Genomic DNA, 20,536 nt, shown 5'->3' with positions numbered 1-20,536 from the left:
TGAAGCCCACCAAACCACCTGCATTCCCTCTCAACTCCCCCTTTCACCATATTATTCTATTTTACACATCTAATTCACATCTTAAATCTCTACCTCTCTACTGGCATCTTCCCCAGCACTCTAAAACAGTGGTCATCAACCCTGTCCTCAGGGCCCACTAACAGGCCAGGTTTTATGTATTACCTTGGGGAGATGCAGACTAGAATATTGCAATCGCTGAGCAGCAAATGATATCACCTGTCATGTATTTCAGTTATCTTGCAAACCTGGCCTGTTAGTGGGCCCTGAGGACAGGGTTGATGACCACTGCTCTAAGACATGCACTGGTCACCCTAATATTTAAAAAGGTCCACACTGGACCCTACCATTGTGAACAACATGAAACTCATCATCATGGCCCAGTTTGCCCCCAAACCTCTACACCTAGTCTACTACTGCCCGATCTACCACCTGACCAATGACAACAACCTTATTGTCCCCTTTGGCTTTTGCGCCGAAAAACTCCAAAGAAACTGCCCTCCTAAATTCTATTATTGACTTAATAACCGCAAAAACTAAAGGCCACTACTCTGTACTCATACTCCTAAAATATTTTGAGGCAGTTGACCTCCTGGTTCTCCACCGACTTGGCCTCCGAGATGCTGCTTTTTCCTGGTTCTCCTTTTACCTATTTCAGTATACCTTTAATGTCACATAGGGTTCCCCCAAGGTTCTGTCTTCTGACCCCTTCAATTCTCTGATGACACCCAAATCTCTCTACTACTCAGTTTACCCCTTCATATGTCCCTAATTTACTAACTGACATGTCTGTATGGATGTCACACCACTTTCTCAAACTAAAGACTTCCAAATCTGAGCTCATAATTGCTCCTCCCCCTGTGTCTCCCACCCTAAATTGTTCATCCATCAAAATAGCACACCTATCAATTTCTCCTCTCACACTAAGGAGCTACCGTATATACTCGAGTATAAGCCGAGATTTTCAGCCTCTTTTTTGAGGCTGAAAGTGCCCCCCTCGGCTTATACTCGAGTCATCGCTGTCTGCCCGCTCGATCAGCGTGTCGAGCAGACAGACAGCGGCCATTCTATAATTCAAAAGCCGCGCCTCCGGCGCCGCCTTCGCCTGTGATAGGCGGAACACTGAATTTCCCAGCAGCCTGTGTTCCGCCTATCACGGACATCGTATCATCCTCGTACTACGGACGAGGATGATACGATGTCCGTGATAGGCGGAACACAGGCTGCTGGGAAATTCAGTGTTCCGCCTATCACAGGCGAAGGCGGAGGCGCGGCTTTTGAATTTTACAATGGCCGCCGAGGCGCCGACGAAGAGGGCACGGGACGGAGGCAAGGCAAGGCACGGCACGGCACGGGACGGGACGGGACGGAGGCAAGGCAAGGCACGACACGGGACGGAGGCAAGGCACGGCACGGGACGGAGGCAAGGCACGGGACGGAGGCTCGGGACAAAGGCTCGGGACACAGGTAGGCTGGACACACACACACACACACACACACACACACACACACACACACACACACACACACACACACACGGATGGATACACACACACACAGGGATGGATGGATGGATGGAGACACACACACACAGGGATGGATGGATGGAGACACACACACACAGGGATGGATGGATGGATGGATGGAGACACACACACACAGGGATGGATGGATGGATGGACACACACACACACAGGGATGGATGGACGGACACACAGGGATGGACGGACACACAGGGATGGACGGACACACAGGGATGGACGGACACACACACAGGGATGGACAAGCATGTCTCACCCTCGGCTTATACATGAGTCAATAAGTTTGCCAGTTTTTTTGGGGGTAAATTGGGGGCCTCGGCTTATATTCGGGTCGGCCTATACTCGAGTATATACGGTAGGTGTAATCCTTGACTCTGATTTCTACTTTTTTGGCCCCACATCCAATCACTCTTTAAATCTTGCTGCCTTCACTGCTGCAACATTTCCGAATTCGCCTTTTCTTAACAAATGAAACCACAGAACTTACTTGTGAACACGGATCCACTGACAGGTGTACTCAGATACCCCCTGACTCCGACTGTCACCACAGTAATGGTGTAATTACTCCCAGATTTCAGGCTCTGAAGGGTGACATTTTGATAGTCACTTGTCACAGTGATGGGGGAAGAGGCATTCCAATAATAGGCTATATTATATGACTTTATCACCCCCGTCATATTTACTGGCTCTACCCAGTATAACGTGGTGGTGTTTGTCTGAATTAAAATGAAAGTGACGTTTCTTGGTGGAGTCGGATCTAAGAAAAGAAAAATGGAGGATACAATTAGAGTAGACAATGGCTGGACTCATGGTGGGGGCAGACAGCAGGCAGAACAGCAACCAGAACGATCATGCACCATACCACATTTACTAAAGTGTGAAGTGTGGTGAAGTCAAGTGAACCCGGAAAAAAGCTCTAAATATTAAATGAATTCTTGCGAGCTACTATATATATATATATATATATATATATATATATATATATATATGAATTAATATTCTGGACAGCTGCTAGCACTGTTCATGTCCCATATGCTCGTGCTAACCAGATAAACAATCAAATAAAATGCAGCGCTATCCGGATAGAGATATATATATATATATATATATATATATATATATATATATATAAACAATGTTTAAATAAAGTGCTTGAATAGTACAAAACCAGAAATTAATATGGTGCATTAAAGTGTTTCTGTGCAGAAATCTTCATACATTAACATGCATTAAATAAAATAAAATAAACATAAAGTCTATTCCAATTCAGTCCATTCTTCTGATTCTTATTGGAAATAATAAAAAATAAAAATAAAAAACGTGCTTGTGTTCAAACATCAAATCCTAGAAAGAAAAAGCTCTATTTTCCTAGTTTCTCTGCACATAGTTGGATATTTACAGTGAAGACAGGTGCACTTTGCTTCACCTTACTATACATCTCTGTAAATCTAAGCTCCTTCCATAGGAATGTTGTACTTCTAATTTCTGTACATATATCAGCTGTGAAAAGCCCTCTACCACCTGCATAATGCAAAGGGTTGTAAAGGTTTGTTTTTTATTTTCTAAATAGGTTCCTATAAGCTAGTGCATTGTTGGTTCACTTACCTTTTCCTTCGATTTCCCTTATAAATGTTTTTTTTCTTTGTTTTCTTTGTCTGAATTTCTCACTTCCTGTTCCTCCTCAGTAAGCTGTTCAGTAAGCTGTTCTGGCTGACTAACCACCAGCTCGGATGATGGTGAGAAGTTTACTGAGGAGAAACAGGAAGTGAGATTTTCAGACAAAGAAAAAAAACATTTAGAAGGGAAATCGAAGGAAAAGGTAAGTGAACCAACAATGCACTAGCTTAGAGGAACCTATGTAGAAAATAAAAAACGAACCTTTACAACCCCTTTAAACCCCCAAATCATCTATACTGCCAATTTGTGAGGCAGAAAAATAAAAACCATAATCTTCTGAACCTTATTTATTAACCATCTTCTATTATACCTGCCACGTGAACCGCACTCCCATCAAATAACTTGAGGACAATACTCACATGTGGTCGCTGTCACTGTAGTGATTGGACTCTTGCAGCTCCCACTGATTGTCTGTACAGTGACGGTATAATTCCTTCCTGGTAGTAAGTTATTGAAGGTCACTTGTGTAGAATTATTCTGTAATGTCCTATTTACATCTCCAGTTATGGTGACATTATAATTGGACAGGATTCCTATTGGTGCCGCCAAGTTCACTACCAGAGAATTCACCGACTGGTAATTGTTCACTGTGACATTGACAGCTTGTCCGGGAACTGGAAATGCAATGTTAATAATATGATGTGCGTTATAAGACTTGTTTTATTCATGTTTTTTGATGACTTATAAGTTCTTCAAAAGGTATTTTTAAGAACATTAGAAGAGCAAGAAAGAATTGACGTAGGACATAAAATTCAATATGAATCTGTATGTAATTGTCAGGTGTTATACGACATCATAAATAAAAGAATTCAAAAACGAATACAGGGCATTTAAATGTAATAACTTATATTACAAAAACATTTTAAACTTTTTGAAACCATCCACATTTTATCTTTAAACCACAGACTATGGAGGCACTAGTTTAACTTATTTTCAATTGGTGATCAATATTCAGTTTAATAATCACAAAAAATAGGGCATTCTTTTTTCACACTGGGACATTTTCTACTCCCAATGGCCCCAGTCCGGCCCCCCTGAAGTCTGAAGGACAGTAAACTGGCCCTTTGTTTAGAAAGTTTGGAGACCCCTGGTGTATACCAAAACAAATAAAATTACTGTGCGCCGCTAAAGTGTTCGGGTTTGGCTTGGAGAAAAAGTGGCAACCCTACCAGAGAGAGAGGATCTGCACAGATTAACCACTTTCAGACCGGACCATTTTGCTGGTCAAAGACCAGACCACTTTTTGCGATTCGGCACTGCGTCGCTTTAACTGACAATTGCGCGGTCGTGTGACGTGGCTCCCAAACAAAATTGACGTCCTTTTTTTCCCACAAATAGAGCTTTCTTTTGGTGGTATTTGATCACCCCTGCGGTTTTTATTTTTTGCGCTATAAACAAAAATAGAGCGACAATTTTGAAAAAAACGCATTATTTTTTACTTTTTGTTATAATAAATATCCCCCAAAAATATATAAACAAACATTTTTTTCCCTCAGTTTAGGCCGATACGTATTCTTCTACATATTTTTGGTAAAAAAAAAATCACAATAAGCGATTATTGATTGGTTTGCGCAAAAGTTATAGCGTTTACAAAATAGGGATAGTTTTATAGCATTTTTTTAAATAATTTTTTATTATTTTTTTTTACTAGTAATGGCGGCGATCAGCGATTTTTATTGTGACTGCGACATTGTGGGGGACCCATCGGACATTTTTGGGACCATTGTCATTTATACAGTAATCACTGCTATATAAGTGCAGTGATTCCTGTGTAAATGACACTGCCAGTGCAGGGGTTAACCAGTGGGTGGCAGTGTAGGGGTTAAGTGTTTCTAGGGGGGGTGTGTTACTAACTGTGGGGGGGTTGGGCTTTCATTTAGTGAACACTGATCTCTGCTCCAATCACATGGAGCAGAAATCAGCATCACTAGTTGCTAGGCAGAATGGAGAAATGCTGTTTACAACGGCATTTCTTCATTTGGCCGCTCCGTGAGACGATCGCGGGGATGCCCGCGGCGATCGAGTCCGCGGGTCCAGCGACCAGACTCACGGGGGTCCCGACCAGCGCGGGAGCGCGCCGCCGCCGGCGCGCTCCCGATGGCAGGGCGGCAAATTTAAAGGGACGTACATTTACGCCCATTTGCCTGCCCGTGCCATTCTGTCGACGTACATCGTCGTGCGCTGGTCGGCAAGTGGTTAAAGATCCAACAGAGTTCAGTTTTATGGAAGCAAGTGGCCAAAATAGATATTTAATACAGTTATATATGTTACAATTGTTAAATAATGTGATTAGAACTGTATACTGAACTAGTTATGTGTTCACTTGTAGTTCCACCAAACCAGACAAACAAACAAACAAGCATTATCAAACAAATAAGCAAGCAGACATCATAGCAAGCGTTCAAGCGCTTGTGTGCACATAAGCTAGCCCACTAGCCACACAAGGTCAGCCATTTGTCTAACATACACAACGTGTTATCTTGGGTATTTTGTATCGATAAAATACATCATGTAATCTGAGGTTATACATTATATATGTCTTTTGGCACTGTAATGCCCCGTACACATGGTCGGACATTCCGACCACAAAATCCATGGATTTTGTCTGAAACTTGTGTTGCATACACACGGTCGGACAACGTTGTCGGAAAATCCGATCGTTCTGAATGCGGTGACGTTCGTTGAGTACGACCGGACTACGGAGAGGCCAGTAGCCAATAGCTTTTGTCTCGTAATTTAGTCTGAGCATGCATGGCACTTTGTCCGTCGGAATTCTCTACAAACGATCGGAAAAAAGTACGATCGGATTTTGTTGTTGGAAAATTTTAGATCCAGCTCTCAAACTTTTTCCATCTGAATTTCCAATGGAAAAAGTCTGATAGAGTCCACACACGATCTGATTTTCCGACAACATAATCCAATCAGACCGTTTCCGTCGGAATTTCCGACCGTGTGTACAGGGCATTTGTCATAATCTTTTTTATGATGTTTCAATAAAATTTTTAATTTTTTGCTCACCAGGTCTGTCCATTTGACAATCCATGAGGGGTTCACTGTGTGTTCGACACTAAGTAGTTTCTATTTTGATGCAATATTGGATTGGACAGATCCAGGTTCTTTCCCATACACATACCAATCCCTCTAGATCTAATCAATCAAAAATTAAGCAACCGCCTTTTATCAAGCTGACAGTTCTCAGTAATACAGTAGTAAATTAATGGCGCCCCCCAGTGGATTGATGAGAGCAGAACTGTAGCTGTACTCACCTGTGCAGGTAGTTAGTGACACCGGATCAGATTCAGTGACATTATCAGCAGCTCTTGTATATATCAGGAATGTATATGTTTGTCCCGGGGTCAGATTCACTATTGTAGCCAATTGACTGGTCACTATTATATTATTTATCTTTATAGATGATGATGTGACATTTGTCTGCACTCTGTATGTGTAAGAACTCTGATATTCATTCGGTTTGGTCCAATTTAAGGACACAGAAGATGAAGTCACATTAAAGGTTTGTGGCAGGTTCACGGGATATGGTTCTAGAATGTAGAAAACATACGTGTGAGCTAAACCTGGGAGAAAGAAAATACTTAATACACATTGAAGAAGAAGAATATAATAGTATAGGTATAAGCATAGTGTTACGCCTCCTACACACAATCGGATTGTTGGCCAACAAAACCGTGGACTTTCGTCCGAAGGGCGTTGGCCCAAACTTGTCTTGCATACACACAGGCCACACAATTGTTGGCCAAGAAATATGAACGTAGTGACGTACTATGTTGTTTGTCAGCTCTTTAGTGCCACCCTTGTGGCTCCTTCTGCTAATTTTGCATTAGTAGAAGTTTGAGTGTTGAGTCACGCTTTTCATTTCGCATTTTTCATTTTGCGATTTTCATTTCGCACTTTTCTTTTTGCGCTTTTGAGTTCGTTTCTGAACGGCCTTTTGTCAACCAGCCATGTTGCCGAATCGGAGGAGATAACATGTGAATTTATTATTGGCCTTGGAGTTATTGCTTTGAAATTATTTTTTTGCTTGGATAATGATTTGATTTGGTATATTTTCTATATTTTTGGATGCATAGAATGCACTTTTTGGTGAAATTCTATTGGCAGATAGCATGTCTAATTTTATTTGTTTTCTTTTTTTAATGCACATAAAAAAATTGTGTAGAATAATATTGGCTATGTGTTTTATTTCAGCAGCCTGACGAAGGAGCACGCATGCTCCAAAGCGCCGCCATCTTAATCCCGCTCCCGGAAGTGAATACCCTCAGGTGACAGGAGTTATTCTGGTCACCAAAAAACAAAAAACAGGATACACCGAAGGAGATGGAGCCCACGATACCAACACAGGAGATCCCTGGTTCCTGAAAAAAGGGGACGAAACCAGTAACTATTCCATGTCTATACTTTACATTTCTTTGTGAGTGTTTTTAATCCCTCTATTATAATAACATTAATGTAAACTACCTGCTGCACTTAGAGGGCGCCATCTCTCTCTTTTCCTTTTTTGTTCAAATGACAGTTTGGGAGTAGGCAATTACATTTAAAAAAAATACAATGTAAAATTAACAAGGGACACCAACATAGTTGTATCTTTGATCTTAAAAACTACAGGATAATGGTGTTGTGGTAACTTGCCCAAATAAAAAGAATTAAAATAGAATAAAGAATAAAAGAATAAAAATAAAAAAAACAATAATATTATTCTTGATATCACTAGAAAGAAAAAAGCCTTTAAAAATTAGTTTGCAATAACTCCATCAGTATCACCAGCAAAGCAGCTTCTTTACTATCCCATTATAGAAGAATAGAATTGTGCGCTGCATTTCGAGATTTCATAATTTGCCACATCACGGATGTTCATTCTCCATTATGATCGCTAGTTTACAAGACCGACCGCCTCCGGCTCGTCCTTGCTTCCGAGCATGCACGCTTGTACTTTGGACTTTTGTCCGACGGACTTGTGTACACACGCCCGGAAAATCCGACAACAGACATTTGTCTGCGGAAAATCCGACAACAATTGTCCGATGGAGCATACACACTGTCGGATTTACCACCAACAGCCTGACATCACACAACTCCCGTCGGAATGTCCGATCGCGTGTACGAGGCTTAAGAGTATGCCTTCTAGGTAATTCCAATTTCTTCATGGCAGAAAGCACTATGTTACTTTTCTTAATTGAAAGTTTTATGGACTATAATTCCTAGAAATGGTTGTATTATTAATCATACAGTACTTAATAATCATAACTCATTTGTTGAAATATTTCATTTTAATTGTCAACTATTTAAATTGTTTATCCACTTCCAGCCCAAGGGTGTCATATCTTGTAAAAATATAAAGCGTTCTTCTAATAAAGCATTTATCTTATAAGACACAGAGATGAAAATAACTTAACTACAAATTTCTGGTCATGGAGGGACACATTAGTGATAATGATTCCAATATGCCTGAAGAAATAAATACATTGATTTATATATTATATTTGTCCTCACACCAGGGTAGTAGATGTAATCCTTGACTCTGATCTCTACTTTTTTGGCCCCACATCCAATCACTGTTCAAATCTTGCTGCCTTCACTGCCTCAACATTTCCGAATTCGCCCCTTCTTAACAAATGAAACCACAAAAGCTACTAATGCACTCTTGCATTTTCTTTGCCCTTCCCCTCCATTGGCTTCCACTTGCCCAACAAATAAAATTTTAAAATTTCAAATGACATACAAAGCCATCCACACTTCCCAAAACAACCTCTTTGCTCCACTTAAGATCCCCTACGCTCTGCTTCCATCATCACCTCCTCCCTATGCTCTGGTTCCATCATCACCTCCTCCCTATGCTCTGGTTCCATCATCACCTCCTCCCTACGCTCTGGTTCCATCATCACCTCCTCCCTATGCTCTGGTTCCATCATCACCTCCTCCCTATGCTCTGGTTCCATCATCACCTCCTCCCTACGCTCTGGTTCCATCATCACCTCCTCCCTATGCTCTGGTTCCATCATCACCTCCTCCCTATGCTCTGGTTCCATCATCACCTCCTCCCTATGCTCTGGTTCCATCATCACCTCCTCCCTATGCTCTGGAACTCCCTACCCTAAACTGTTTCACTATTTCCTACTTTGTCTACTGATTTCTAACTCATCTCTCTTGAGAGAAGCCAATCCCACCACCACTTTTACTCTTTTCTAGGGCTGTTACTGATTAAAATTTTCGTGTTTGATTAATCGTTTTTTTTTTAAATCGATTAATCGACTAATTTTTATTAATTATAACGTACCTACAGATCCAACTACTTTTAGCTGATCTCCTTGCATTGCAACTCTGCATTAGTCAGTGGTAAATGTGGTATACACTATATACAATCACCCGACACTAGTTAGTTTCCACAATCCATGACTTAACTTCACAGTTCACACAAATACGTTTTAAATTCAAACTGTAGCACTGACGTAAGTCATTTTTTTCCCACAGTAGCGTGACAATCCCTCCACCTCCAGTGTAACTAATCACTCTAACCTTATGGCATGGACCCCTGTGCAAACAGGTGGTCATGCAAGCTGGTATCGAAAAGGGTTAACACGGACCATAAACTTCTCTCACGTCTCCTTAGATCTCAGCAAGGACGCCAGGTCATGGGTAGAAAGAAAAGATCGAAGTGCTCACCGCTTAAGTATAAGATTCAATTTTTGTGTTCAAAACACAAACTACTCACATAAAGATGATAAAAGCACAGCATGTAAAGCCGACAATCGTGTTAGTTCCATAGGGCAGCAGCGGGTGACGCCGCGCGTAGCTCCTCCCTCGTACGCGTTACGTTCAATCAGAAACTTCGACGTCACCGGACTCCTCCCCCCTTCCCTTCGTTAGCAGATGGAGGCACTTGGGGAAGGGGAGAGGAGTCCGGTGACGTCGATGTCCGTGGAGTCACCGGATCTCCGACGGCACTCCCTGAAGACCCTGAAGCCGGCGGAGAGGTGAGTACCGATCAAAAGAATTTTGATCGATGAAAAAAATTTATCGATTAATCAAGGAATTAATCTTTCATTTCCACAGCCCTACTTTTTTCATCAGCTCTTTCCTCACAGTTATCACCCTTCGTACCATGTGTTTTTCCCTTTTAGATTGTAAGCTCTCATGTGTAGGGCCCTCCTAACCTTCATGTATGTAAATGTAATGTCTCCCTTTTTTGTTCTGTTGGTGCTGTATAAAACCTGTAACATATTAATTACCGTATTATTAGTAAGAACTTACTTGTGAACACGGATCCACTGACAGGTGTACTCGGATAGCCCCGGGCTCCGACTGTCACCACTGCAATGGTGTAATTACTCCCAGATTTTAGGCCCGAAAGGGTAACATGCGGAGAGTTACTTGCCACAGTGACGGAGGAAGAAGCATTCCAATAATATGTTATATTATATGATTTTGTCACATTGGTCATATTTACTGGCTCTACCCAGGATAATGTAGTGGTGTTTTTCCCATTTGTAACAAAAGTGATATTCTCTGGTGGAGTTGGATCTGGAAAAGAAAATACACTTAGAAGAGGCAATGACGGCACTTATGGTGAGGACAGACAGCAGGCAGATCAGCACAATGCAATCACAATGCCTCATTTATTAAAGTGAGGTGAAGGGAAATGATGAACATGAGAGTAAACAAATCGGGAGTGCGCCGTTTTTTTTTTTTTTAAAAGCCAGCAGCTACAAATACTGCAGCTGCTGACTTTTAAAATAATGACACTTACCCGCCCAGCGCGCCCGCGATGTCGGCACCCGAAGCCGATCTCTCGATCGTCTCTCGGGTGCTGCCGCTGCCATCTTGGGTATGGGAATCAGGAAGTGGAGCCTTGCGGCTTCATTTCCCGGTTCGCTACTGCGCATGCGCGAGTCACGCTGTGTAATAAGGATGGTCCACGCTGTCTCTGGGATCCGTGTGTTTCCCAGCAGATAGCGAGGGGGACCTTCGGAAAGGGGCGTAGATTCTGCAGAAAGGGGCGTACCTTCTGCAGATATCTATGCCGGAAGTGGGTGCAGATACCTGTTCTGTACAGGTACCTGCACCCCCCTCCCCCCTGAAAGGTGCCAATTGTGGCGCCGGAGGGGGGGAGGGTTCCAATGAGCGGAAGCTCCACTTTAGGGTGGACTTCCACTTGAAGGGGAAATGTGCCAACACATCAAATCCTGGGAAGAAGAATGTTATTTTCCAAGATTCTCTTAGCCCTTGTACACACGGTCGGACATTCCGACAACAAAATCCTTCGGATTTTGTCCAAAAGTGGTTTTGCATACACACTGTCGGACAAAGTTGTCAGAAAATCCGATCGTTCGGAACGTGATGATGTTTCGTGCCTTGCGACAGGACTACGTTACGGCTAGTAGCCGATAGCTTTGGTGTCGTAATTTGATCTGAGCATGCGTGGCACTTTGTCCGATCGGAATTCTCTACAAACGATCAGACAAAGTCCAATCGGATCATGTTGTCAGAAAATTTTATAGCCCAGCTCTCAAACTTTGTCGGTCGGATATTTCGACGGAAACAGTCCGATGGAGCCCACACGCGGTCGGATTATCCGACAACACGGTCCGATCGGACATTTTCTGTCGGAATATCCGACCGTGTGTACAGGGGCTTAAAGTTTTTTTGATATTCTATTTGGAGTCTATTCTATTTGAAATCATTATATTGAAAACATTATTTCTAAAGTGTAGAAACAGAACACAGGACAGTATTCTGGAACCACAGTTGTCCAGCTGCCTTTAGGAGACTGGACACTGGTAAATAAAGCTTTAACCACTTGCTTACCGGCACTTAAACCCCCCCCCCTCCAGGCCAGTTTTCAGCTTTCAGCGCTGATGCACTTTGAATGCAACTGCGATCATACAACACTGTACGTACGCAAATTAAATTTTAATAATTTTTTTCCGACAAATAGAGCTTTCTTTTGGTGGTATTTGATCACCTCTGTGGTTTTTATTTTTGTTAAAAACATTTTTAAAGAGACAGAATTTAAAAAAAATTTTTTTTTTTTTTTTATATTTTGTTATAAAAAATTTCAAACAGGTATTTTTTCTCCTTCGTTGATGTACGCTGATGAGGCGGCACTGATGGGCACCGATAGGTGGCAGTGATGGGCGGCAATGATGGGTGGCAATAATGGGCACTGATCGGCACTGGTTGGTTAGACAGATAGGCATATTGCTAGGTGGCACTGATTGGCACCACTGGTGGGCATTGATAAGTGGCCCTTGTGGGCATTGATAGGTAGCACTGGTGGGCACCGTGAGCACTGGCATGCGGCAATGGCAGGTGGCACTGCCAGGGGGTACTGGTGGCACAGATGAGGCAGAATTGCCTCTTCCTCTTCAGGACCAATGCCCCTTGCACATATGCCAGTGATCGCCTTTTTTTTTTTCTCCTAACCCTGTCAGCGCGAGGAGAAAAAAAAAACGATTACCGAGCTTTTGTTTACATCATGTGATCAGCTGTCATTGGCTGACAGCTGATCACGTGGTAAGGGACCGGGATCGGCCCCTTACTCGGATCTGGGATCATCCGAGTCTCAGTGACTTGGTGATCACAGCAAGCGCCACGAGCGGCGGGCGCACGGGGCACGTGCAAAGGGGAGGACATCATATGAGGGCCTCCCGGAAATTCAGGTCCGCGCTGTGGCCGTCATTTGGCTATAGCGTGGACGCCAAGAGGTTAAGGACAGCCCTGCAGAAATCAGCAGAGAATGGACATCTTCTGTCTGCTCTTGGGCCGCGTACACACGGGCGGACTGTTCGCCCAACTAAGTTCGTCAGACAATCCGACAAACAGTCCGTTCAAAATTTGCATGAACGGACTTGACCACACACGATGAGCAGACAGTCCGCTGAAAGCGTGCGCGATGACGTGAACGGCACGTACGACGGGACGAGAAATTCGACGTCCAATACACTGCAATGCAACCTTCGCCGTGTAAATCCTTTCTGAGCATGCGCCAAACTTAGTCTGTCGAACTAGCCTACACACGAGCGGACTGTCCGCTGAAACCAAGTTTGGACGGACTGTCTTACGGAAATTCCGTAAGACTTTGTTCGTCAGACTGTCCACTGAAACAGTCCGCTGAAGCCCACACACGAGCGGACTGTCCGCTGAAACACTGTTCAGCGGACTAAGTTGGGCGAACAGTCCGCCCGTGTGTACGCAGCCTTAGAGAAGCAAATCACTCTTCTTTTTTTCTATTTGCTGTTTTTTTTCAATTCTTTTTTCTGGAAGGCTGTGGGTGTGCTGTGCTCTGGTCTACAGGCTTTAAAAAAATAAAATAAAATAAAAAAAAAGGAGTTTTCTGTCACAATGTTTTTAATCTATGGGAAAACTTAAAACCCTCTTAAAGTCTTTAGATCACATGGACCCATTCCAAGGCCTTGTTCTCTCTTGCAGGTCCTGCTACACAACCTGTTGTTGTGGCCATGTCAGTCTGTGGGGCTCTAGCTACCTGGCCCTGGCTTGAGACTAGGGACACCCGAATTTTCTGCGTGCTCGGCGGATTATTCGCTCACCGAGCGCACAGGTAATAGGTTGTTAAGGAGCGGGCCAAAAAGCTAGCCACCGCATCCTTAACAACAGATTTCCCGCTGTCAGCTGAATAAAAATAGACATTTAAACATAAACATTTCCGAATTTGCCAGTAATAGAAATGTTTTTTTTAAACAATGACATGGTGAAAAAACTAGGCCCGTTGGGTCTGGTATGAATTTTAAGGGGAACCCCACACCCAAATAAAAAAAAAACGGTGTTGGGTCCCCCACAAAATCCATACCAGACCCTTAGGTTTGGTATGGATTTTTAAGGGAACCCTACACCCAAATGTAAAATAAAAATGGTGTGGGATCCCCCGCAAAATCAATACCAGACCCTTATCTGAGCATGCAGCCTGGCAGGTCAGGAAATGGGGGGGGAGGGGGGCGAATGAGCGGCCTATGTGACATCACTGACTCAGCATGCACCGGTCAGTGATATCACAAGGGGGCGGTGCTACCCAGTGATTTGACCAGGTGGCCTCGCCTCTTACCTATTTAAGAACTGTCAGGTGGAGCAGGCAGTCAGCGGTTAGCCTTTGTCACAGGCGGAGCTTTTTTCTTTTGGGTCTGGTGGTAGGGCAGGCATGGTGAGTGATAATTAATCTACATCAGGGGGCATTTGTTTTTTTTATTTTTTAATAAAAGAATTGTGAAAATTTGTTTATGTTTTTCTTTCTTTTTTGACACTTTTGTTTGGTGAATGAGTAGGAGTACAATGTACACCTACTTATTAAAATGGGCGTAATAAAAGGAGGCTTCCAGACTCTGATAAGCCCCCTGCTCGCAGACAGCCATAACAACTACCCAGGGTTGTGGGGAAGTGGTCCTTTTCCCCATCAACATAAGCCTCCCCCACCCCAAAGCACCCTCTCTATGTTGAGGGTATGTGGCCTGGTAGGGATCGGGGGAGGGGGACCCTCTTTTCTGGCTTGCCAGACTGCATGCTCAGATAAGGGTCTGGTATAGATTTGGGGGGTGACCCCGCACCGTTTCTTTTTTTCATTTCCCGCAGGGTTCCCTCAAAATCCATACCAGACCCAAAGGGCCTGGTATGCATTGGGGACCCCACGCCATTTTCTTTTTAAAAGTTGTATTGCTGGCAATGGCTTGCACCTGGGAAAGTAAATTTAAATGTAATTTGTTTCCATATATATGTCAGCTTTGCTGCAGCAGGTTCTATACACAGTACAAATGCACCACTTTACCAGGCAGACTAAGGCCCCTCCCCCCAGCACTATATTTAAAGGAGTTTTTTTGTTGTTTCACTTGAAGCATCAATAAAATCCCTGCAAAAAATGTTTGCTTTGATACATGTCCCCCAGGGCAGTACCAGAGCCTCCATAACCTTGGCCAATAACTTGCATATAAGCCTTCAAAATGGGGACATTTGATTTTTCAAGTTTGAGTACCATAGACAATAATAGGGTTCACGGCTCAGTCTGAACTTTTTTCATGTTCGGGAGTTCTGTTGCGAACCAAATCAGGGAGTGTTTGGCTCATCGCTACTTGGGGCCCTGGATCCAAACGAACAGGCCAATCTGTCCTCCAACAATTGAAGCTATTGCCCATTACCTTGTGCTTTTGTGTTGATGGGTTAGTGGATACATTTTGCCAGACATCCAAGATGGGCTTCCTTTCAGTACAGGAGGATCCCTTGTTTTTAATGTTGGCCCCAGAAAGAAAGTACGTTTTCTGTTTCTCTGAGGCCGCGTACACACGCGGGGACTGTTCGCTCAACTTTGTCCGCTGAACAGTGTTTCGGCGGACAGTCCGCTCGTGTGTGGGCTTTCAGCGGACAGTTTCAGCGGACAGTCTGCTGAACAAAGTTTTTCGGAAATTCCGAAAAACTGTCCGCTGAAACTTTGTTTCAGCGAACAGTCCCCTCGTGTGTAGGCTTGTTCGTCAAACTAAGTTCCGCGCATGCTCAGAAAGGATTTACACGCCGAAGTTTGCATTGCAGTGTATAGGACGTCGTTTTCTAGTCCCGTCGTACGTGCCGTTCACGTCATCGCGCACGGTTTCAGCGGACTGTTCGTTCGTCGTGTGTGGGCAAGTCCGTCCATGCTAATTTTGAGCGGACTGTCCGCTGAAACTGTTTGACGGACAAAGTTGAGCGAACAGTCCCCGCGTGTGTACGCGGCCTCAGGCCTCCAGATGTTGGAGCCTGGAGCATAGTTCAGCCATAGGGCCTGAAGCCACGAACCCACCAAGTTAGGAAACAAGTCATATTCTAAATGAGGAGGACACCCCCCTGGTTGTCATCATGGGCGACATCAGTTGGCCTTTGAGGCCATCTGGTCTCAGGAATGTTCAGATATGTGTCCAGAATATCATATCACGGGGCTACTGACTAGAATTTCAGTCTGTGCCCCCACCTTACTTCATGCTGTCACACTTGCCAACCTCTCCGCAAATGCTGTTCTAGAGCAGCTCCACTGTCAAGGGGTCATAGACGGGAAAAGGAAAGGTTCCAGAATTTCTATTAAAGCCTGTTCACTATCCCAGGATTTTGTAGAATTAGAGACAGGTGTATGGTTAACCAATTATACCAAGCATGTGCTAATGATCATCAATTTCATATGAAGGTTGAAACACAGTCATTAAGTGAAACAGAAATAGCTGTGTAGGAGGCTTGCGACTGAGTGAAGAACAGCCAAACTCGGCTATTAAGATGAGGTTGTGGAAGACAGTTTCATATCACAGGTCATACACCATGGCAAGACTGAGCACAGCAACAAGACATAATGTTGTTACACTGCAAGGTCTCTCCCAGGTAAAGATTTCAAAGCATACTGGGGCTTCAAGATGTGCTGTTCAAGCTCTTTTGAAGAAGCACAAAGAAATTGGCAATGTTGAGGACAGACGCAGGGGTCAGCCAAAGAAACTCAACGAAGCATATGAAAGACACATCATGCTTACTTCCCTTTGACACTGGAAGATGTCCATCAGTGCCATCAGCACAGAACAGGCAGAAACCAGTGGGACCCAGGTACACCCATCTATTGTCCAGATAATTCCGGCCAGAAGTGCTCTTCATCTAAGATTACCTTGATGCGCTAATAAGTCTAAGCGACTCAACTATGCACAAAAACATAGAGCTGGGATGCAGAAAATGGCAGCAGGTGTTCTGGACTGATGAGTCAAAATGGTAAATATTTGTCAATAATGTCATTAAGAACTATCTTCAGGGTCGGTTCACACTGGGACGACTTGTCAGGCAACTTAGCCGCCTGACAAGTAGCGTCCCGTTTTGTACAATGGAACACAAGTCGCTCCGACTTAGAAAAAGGTTCCCATACGACTTTGGGGGCGACTTGCATTGACTTCTATACAGAAGTCGTTTTGCAAGTCGCCGCAGCGGTCGCGTCTGGGTCGCCTGAGGCAGTCGCGCTGTAAGTCGTGCTGCCTCAGTGTGAACCGGACCTCAGTTTAAAGAAGAACAAGGAGTCCTGGAAGTTCATGCTTTGACCCCCACAGGGCCCTGATCTCAACATCACTGAGTCTATCTGGGATTGCATGAAGAGACAGAAGGGTTTGAGGCAGTCTATTCACAGAAGATCTGTGGTTAGTTCTCCAAGATGTTTGGAACAACCTACCTCCCAAGTTCCTTCAAAAACTGTGTGCAAGTGTACCTAGAAGAATTGCTGCTGCTTTGAAGGCAAAAGGGTGGTCATGCCAAATGCGGCCTTATAAATAATGTGTAGTCTGATCATACACAGATAACACTCGTGGATCATACTCACATGTGGCCGCTGTCACTGTAGTGATTGGACTCTTGCAGCTCCCACTGATGGTCTGTACAGCGACGGTATAATTCCTTCCTGGTAGTAAGTCAGTGAAGGTCACTTGTGTAGATGTATTCTGCAATGTCCTATTTACATCTCCTGTTATAGTGACGGTATAATTAGACACGTTTCCTGTTGGCGCCGTCCAGTTCACCACCAGAGAATTCAGAGACTTGTAATTGTTCACTGTGACACCCTCAGCTTGTCCGGGAACTGAAAATGCAATATTCATAATGTTATATGCTCATTCTATTCAATATTTTTTAATGACTTACGTATAGAAGTTAATAGACGTTACGTATGAAGTAATGAAGGGAAAAGATTTTATCAGTATTACATCACTACAAGTAGTGCATACAGTATCTCACAAAAGTGAGTACACCCCTCACATTTTTGTAAATATTTTATTATATAATGCTGTCCCTCAAAATAACTCAACACGCAGCCATTCATATCTAAACTGCTGACAACAAAAGTGAGTACACCCTTAGCCCTTGTACACATGGTCGGAGATTCCGACGGAATGTGTCCTATTGGACCGTTTTGTCGGATAATCCGACTGTGTGTGGGCTCCATCGGACTGTTTCCGTCGGAGTATCCAATGGACCAAGTTTTCCAACATGTCCGTAAAATTTTCCGACAAAATGCTCCGATCGGACATACTCCAATCATGTACATAGTACATAGTTAGTAAGGTTGAATAAAGACACCAGTCCATCCAGTTCAACTTGAGTGAGTGTCTATAATTGTCCCTATCCCCATACATTGTACACTCACATTGGTCCCTAACCTCAAGGAGCCCACAATCCAAGGTCCCCATTCATATACTAGGGCCAATTTTGGACAGAAGCCAATTAACCTACCTGCATGTCTTTGGAGTGTGGGAGGAAACTGGAGTACCCAGAGGAAACCCACACAGGCACAGGGAGAACATGCAAACTCCAGGCAGGTGGTGTCATGGTTGGGATTTGAACCAGTGATGCTTTTTACTGCTAGGTGAGAGTGCTAACCACTACACCACTGTGCTGTGTAGCCTACTCCAACGGACAAAGTGCCACGCATGCTCAGATCAAATTCCTAGACCAAAGCTATTGGCTACTAGCCTGAACGTAGTCCCGTCGTAATGAAATAACGTCATCACGTTATGTACAATTGGATTTTCCGACAACTTTGTCCGACCGTGTGTATGCAACAGTTTCGGACAAAATCCGTCGGACAAAATCCAACGGATTTGGTTGTCGGAATGTCCGACCGTGTGTACAAGGGCTTAAGCGAAAATGTCTAAAGTGGGCCCAAAGTGTCAATATTTTGTGTGGCCACCATTATGAAAATATAAAGTGCTTCCAATAATGCAGTACCAGGTGTTAAATGGAATGAAACCTCACAACCCCAGCTTCATACATTGAACTCACATTTTATAAAAAATTAAAACAGCATGATAAAATCCAATAAGTCTCATGTGTATCACCGCCAGGCTCTACCTCTGGAGTTGCCCTCCAGATGAAGCCATGAGGATGGTGGCGTAACGCGTAGAGGTAAAGCCTGGCGGTGATACACATGAGACTTATTGGCTTTTATCATGCCGTTTTACTTTTAAATAAATGTGAGCTCAATGTATGAAGCTGGGATTGTAACATTTCATTCCACTTAACACCTGGTACTGCATTATTTGAAGCACTTTATATTTTCATGTCGGTTTGGAGCTGCTTGTGGACATCACGGATGTGTTATTAAAGGAGAAACATACGGTGTGTGGACCATGTTTGATCCCTGAAGGGTCTTTATAGGAACCATCAGAAGAATGTGGAGCCATTTGCTGATGAGAACCATTATTATTCCTGAGCATGTATGACCCTATCAGGGTCTAGGAAGGAGGAGAGCGTCCATTGCACCCGGTGAAGGGAGCACTTGTCACAGATTGTTGTTTTGTTTGAGAAGCACTTTTCTTCACAGTGAAATCTAATGCACATTTTATATAAGAAGACTATCCATCTATATTTTCATATATATTTAGTTTTTTCATCCAATTGGACTATTAATTTAGCATTTTACATTTATATTGAACATTGTTATTGGTATTTCTATTATTAGTTTGTAGTAGCGCTGTCATATTTCTTAGCCCTTGTACACACGGTCGGATATTCTGACGGAAAATGTCTGATCGGACTGTGTTGTCACGGACCGATCGTGTGTGGGCTCCATCGGGCTGTTTCCGTCGGAATATCCGACCGACAAAGTTTTAGAGCTGGGCTATAAAATTTTCCGACAACATGATCCGATCGGACTTTGTCCGATCCTTTGTAGAGAATTCCGATCGGACAAAGTGCCACTCATGCTCAGATCAAATTACGACACCAAAGCTATTGGCTACTAGCCGCAACGTAGTCCCATCGCAAGGCACGAATGTCATCACGTTCCGAACGATCGGATTTTCCGACAACTTTGTCCAACCGTGTGTATGCAACACAAGTTTCGGACAAAAGTCGTCAGAAGAAATCCAACGGATTTTGTTGTCGGAATGTCCGACCATGTGTACAAGGGCTTATACTTATTATCTATTGTTTGGTTAGAACATGCAGGTGATAGCAGCAGCTATATTCAATTTGCACATCATTAGTGTTGTAGCGCTGGCTCCTGACAAGCAGGTGCTATGGTTTTTTGAAAAATTAATTTGCCTGAAACCGCAGTTGGGTTTCGGGACTATTTCTCTAAATTTCTGGTTTCAGTACCAGTCCAGCTATGTTGCACTGGGTTCTCCTTGACCGCAGGTGTCACTGTCACCGCCGGCAAGAGTAGAAACGCAGTCTAGCTGGGTGCATTGAATGCCACTATTCTGTTGGAACCATCCCAGTGGGAGTGTTTTCCTGCTGTGCATTCTGGCGCCACGTGGTAGCTTGTTCTATTTTTTATTTTCTGTCTGTTCGGTTCTGGT

General features: G+C 43.6%; 2 protein-coding genes across 2 annotated transcripts in view; both read right to left on the bottom strand.

Annotated features, from left to right (window-relative positions):
* Positions 1-2,020: 2,020 nt before the first annotated feature.
* On the bottom strand, positions 2,021-9,310 carry LOC143929551 (receptor-type tyrosine-protein phosphatase eta-like). The gene is made up of 4 exons (XM_077453429.1): positions 9,028-9,310; positions 6,503-6,811; positions 3,596-3,850; positions 2,021-2,316 (listed from the first exon to the last, which is right to left on the bottom strand). The coding sequence occupies exons 1-4, from the start codon at positions 9,308-9,310 to the stop codon at positions 2,021-2,023; spliced, it is 1,143 nt and encodes a 380-aa protein (XP_077309555.1).
* Positions 9,311-19,468: 10,158 nt separating this feature from the next.
* The window catches only part of LOC143929549 (receptor-type tyrosine-protein phosphatase eta-like), a 48,523-nt gene continuing 47,455 nt past the window's right edge, over positions 19,469-20,536 (bottom strand). Inside the window, exon 12 of the mRNA XM_077453428.1 lies at positions 19,469-19,563. Coding sequence (XP_077309554.1) covers positions 19,469-19,563 — 95 coding nt within the window. The remainder of the gene's footprint in view (positions 19,564-20,536) is intronic.

The sequence above is a fragment of the Lithobates pipiens genome, unplaced genomic scaffold (assembly GCF_037356315.1).
Source record: "Lithobates pipiens isolate NorthernLeopardFrog02 unplaced genomic scaffold, aLitPip1_a1.2 Scaffold_24, whole genome shotgun sequence".
Classification (NCBI taxonomy): Eukaryota; Metazoa; Chordata; class Amphibia; order Anura; family Ranidae; genus Lithobates; species Lithobates pipiens.
This window is presented reverse-complemented; position numbering and strand designations above follow the sequence as displayed.